We start from the raw sequence: 3,529 nt of genomic DNA, 5'->3' as shown, positions 1-3,529 counted from the left end.
CGATCGTCAACCTCATGACGGACATGGTGGCGCCAACAGCGTCGAGGGCTTCCGATACGGCTGCCAGGCGCTCTGGGACTACGACCTCAGGCCGCAGCTCGGGGCGTGCCGCGTGCCGGGCCTCTTCGTTGTCGGCGACGGCGACGGCAAGGGCGCACTCGTCAAGGCGATGGAAGGGTTCCGAGGCAGCGTCGGCCAGGAGGGTGTCGAGCTGAGCATTGTACCGAATACGGGGCATCTGCCCATGTGGGAGGATCCTCAGGCGTTCTGGACGGCCATTGCACGTTTCGTGTAACTAGGTATGTACGATGAGCTGTAGCCGCTGGAACTGAGCTGCTGGTGAAGTCCAACGCGCTATATGATGGTGCGCTGTGCGGGCGTATGACACGTCTTGGCACGCGGACACATCTGCGTTGTGCTTCTCGTCATGAGGCAAGAAAGATGAACCGTAGTGGGCGGATAAAGGGCGAAGGATCCATGGCGAGGGGCGGTAGCTCTGACGTTTCACAGCATATTGATAGGCTTCAATAAGGGGGCTCAGACGACGCGTAACCCCCATCACTTGCAAAAAATGACAGCTGGTTAGAGACCAGAGTTGAGGTCGTCACAGACGACAAGATGTCCCAACACGACAAAACGGATTTGAATTTACGAGCTCTGCACCACTAGCCCCAGGCTGGTTCCCCCTGCATCTTCCAATCGGAACAAAGCACGGCAGTCGCCAAGCCCTACGGCGACGGGGCGGCAGGCCCCCCGTTTCTCAGCACGCCACATCCCTACGCGCGCTGAGCCGCTCGCTGGCCTACGCAGCGTGGGCACGGTGTTTGCATCGCGCCGACTGTCCGTATCTGCGTCCCCTCCTGGGTCCAATAGGCGCGCCGTGAGGACCGGGTTTCGAGATGGCCGCCCCGACGTGGTACAGACACGGGATGAGCAAGACTTGGCTTTTTGTTATCCTTCCTCTTTCCCGCCCCTTCGCACTCGTAGATCTCGTACTCGAAATGGTGGATCATGCTCGCTTCGAGATTGGGCGGCCTCAAGTACGGTGAAGTGGGTGATGCCCGGTGGGGTCAGTCAGGATGGTTGTCTCTTTTCTCCTGGCAGGTGATTTGCACAGGCGGAACCTCGACTTCCCTATCAACACGGCCGCTGTCTGCGGGCGTTCACAGGCTTCGATGGAGGAGTATGGCATATCTGCCTGCGCGGTTGGGCGTGGCACTGCCTTGGGGTGGCTCAGCTGAAGTACCTCTCCTATGTACTCGATACTCCATCTGGCACAGCTACCTACTTTACACTTCATATGGCAGAGCATACTGTACACTCCCACATGTATCGCGATCACCCATATCCTCCCCCATGCGGCACCAAATGACGACCCGCGTCATCTGGCCTCTTGGCTTTTTGCCTGTCGCCTCCCGCTCCCCACACCACTGACGACGACAGTATTCTTTTGGACTGAAATTCTTGGCAGCGCTTCGCACAGGGTCACTCCCTTTGCGGTCGGAGGAAGGAAGCTCTTTTGCCCCCCTGTGGGTGTGTTCTGAATCCCGGCCGTCCCAAATACGATAATGAACATGAGGATAGACTATAAGCACCACACAACACCATGCCCCTTGGCCGCGACCTTAGATTGTTGATACCGCAGCCGAGCTCATGAGAGGTTGCTCCATTTCCCTACTCTGTCCTCTCGAATAAGTACTGGCCCTTTCTGCCGCTAGCTCGCATTGCTTTGCTGTTGCCCTGTTCATCCAGTTCCTCCGGGCGTCTCATCCCATCGAAGGACTCCTGCTGTCGGGCGTTATACTCCGCCTCCAGGGCCTGACCGTTCGTTTACTAGTTCCTTCCTCACTTGGCAGCCTAGCTCGTCTCGACAGCTCGTCATTGTTGCTCCTTTTTTTCTTTCTTTCTCTACTTTCCCCCCACGATCGCAACGTTCCTTCCTCTCGCAAAGACACTCACCAAGACACCACCCAGAGGCTCCAACCACGACCGCCAGCATGTCCTCCTCGACGCCCGATCTCGAGCCCCCGAGCTACACAACCTGCGACGGCGTCTCGGACCGCTGCCCCGTCTCGGCCACCGTCTACGCGACTACTTCACGACCGGCGCCTGCGCCTTCTTCGTCGCCGCCCACGCCCTGCTGCTCGCGGCGCAGGTCTACCTCGGCTGGCGCTCCAAGGCGTGGTCCTTCGCCGCCTACCTCGCCCTCGGCACGGCCTTTGAGCTCATGGGCTACGCCGCCCGCATCGCCATGTCCTACAACCCCTGGTCCTACGAGGGCTTCGTCATTCAGCTGCTCATGCTCATCCTCGGCCCGACCCTCGTCGCCGCCGCCATCTCCGTCACCTTCAAGCACCTCGTCCTGTGGCACGGGCCCCAGTGGTCCTTCATCCGCCCGCGCCTCTACCCCTGGGTCTTTGTCGGCACCGACTTTTTCAGCATCGTCATCCAGGCTGCCGGCGGCGGCGTCTCGTCCGTCGCCACCGACGGCGAGGACCCCGACCAGGGCCTGCTCGACGTCGGCTCCGGCCTGCTCGTCGCCGGCGTCGTCTTCCAGGTCGCCAACATGATCTTCTGCGGCGGCCTCATGCTGCTGTACATCTGGCGCCGCCACCGCGCGCTGAAGAGCGAAGGCGCGGCACGGGCCGGGGCGACGGCTGTCGTCGAGGGCGGCAGCGGCGGCGGCGGCGAGACGTCGTCTTCCGTTGCGTCGGGCCGCGTCGGGACGGGCGCCGCCGGCAAGACGTACAGGCCCAAGGATCCGAAGGTGCAAAAGTTCATCTGGGCCATCACGGGTGCCTATATTGCCATTATTGTGCGGTGCATTTACCGGTATGTTTTTTTTTTCTGTTTTCTGTTTTCTGTTTTCCTTTGTCTCGCAATCGGAGGATCGGGCATGACTGACCAAACGCAGTATCCCCGAGATGCAGACCGGCTGGGCGAGCGAGCTGATGCAGAACGAGACGCTGTTCCTCATCCTCGACGGCGCCATGATCCTCATTGCCGTCCTGACTTTGACCGTCTTCCATCCCGCCTTCTTCTTTCCGTTCCTGGGCAAGGGCAAGGGCCGCGTGCCCGTGGAGGACGAGGCGGCGTCGCAGGGGCAGCCTGACATGCGGACTGTCCATCAGGCGTGATCGGGGACGCAAGAAAGAAGAAAAGACCATACCTGGCGAGAAAGAAGTGCGAGAGAAGGATACCCCGAGACCGAATTCTTTTGTCAAGACGAGAGTCTTTATCTCCTTGTGTACGGAGGTTGCTTGCTGTTTTGGATAGATGGACACTTTCGTAACACAATTTTCCCCTTGACCGTCGGCGCCGACACTTAGTTTGACCTCGATCGAACGTGGCGACGAGAAACCATACGTGGTGAGCGGAATGGACAACACCGGGCCCGAAAACCACGGTGCTCTATTAACTTAGATAGTTAGACTTTTCTACCTTTTTAAGGGGTGGAGTCGTGGTCGGAGCTGCGCCTTGTTCTACTCTTCAGCGTAGATTCTCGGAGACCTCAGGAAAAGTAGACATA

At 59.3% G+C, this 3,529-nt stretch overlaps 2 protein-coding genes across 2 annotated transcripts in view; both read left to right on the top strand.

The window, feature by feature from the left end:
- The window catches only part of VDBG_05675 (conserved hypothetical protein), a gene marked incomplete at both ends in the record, with an annotated part of 2,565 nt that extends 2,270 nt beyond the window's left edge, over window positions 1-295 (top strand). Inside the window, one exon of the mRNA XM_003004517.1 lies at window positions 40-295. Coding sequence (XP_003004563.1) covers window positions 40-295 — 256 coding nt within the window. The remainder of the gene's footprint in view (window positions 1-39) is intronic.
- Window positions 296-1,997: 1,702 nt separating this feature from the next.
- VDBG_05674 (conserved hypothetical protein) lies at window positions 1,998-3,137 on the top strand (the record flags this gene model as incomplete). Its single annotated transcript, XM_003004515.1, has 3 exons — window positions 1,998-2,081; window positions 2,156-2,832; window positions 2,915-3,137. The coding sequence occupies 3 exons, from the start codon at window positions 1,998-2,000 to the stop codon at window positions 3,135-3,137; spliced, it is 984 nt and encodes a 327-aa protein (XP_003004561.1).
- Window positions 3,138-3,529: the final 392 nt, after the last annotated feature.

This window comes from Verticillium alfalfae, genomic scaffold (assembly GCF_000150825.1).
Source record: "Verticillium alfalfae VaMs.102 supercont1.6 genomic scaffold, whole genome shotgun sequence".
NCBI lineage: Eukaryota > Fungi > Ascomycota > Sordariomycetes > Glomerellales > Plectosphaerellaceae > Verticillium > Verticillium alfalfae.
This window is presented reverse-complemented; position numbering and strand designations above follow the sequence as displayed.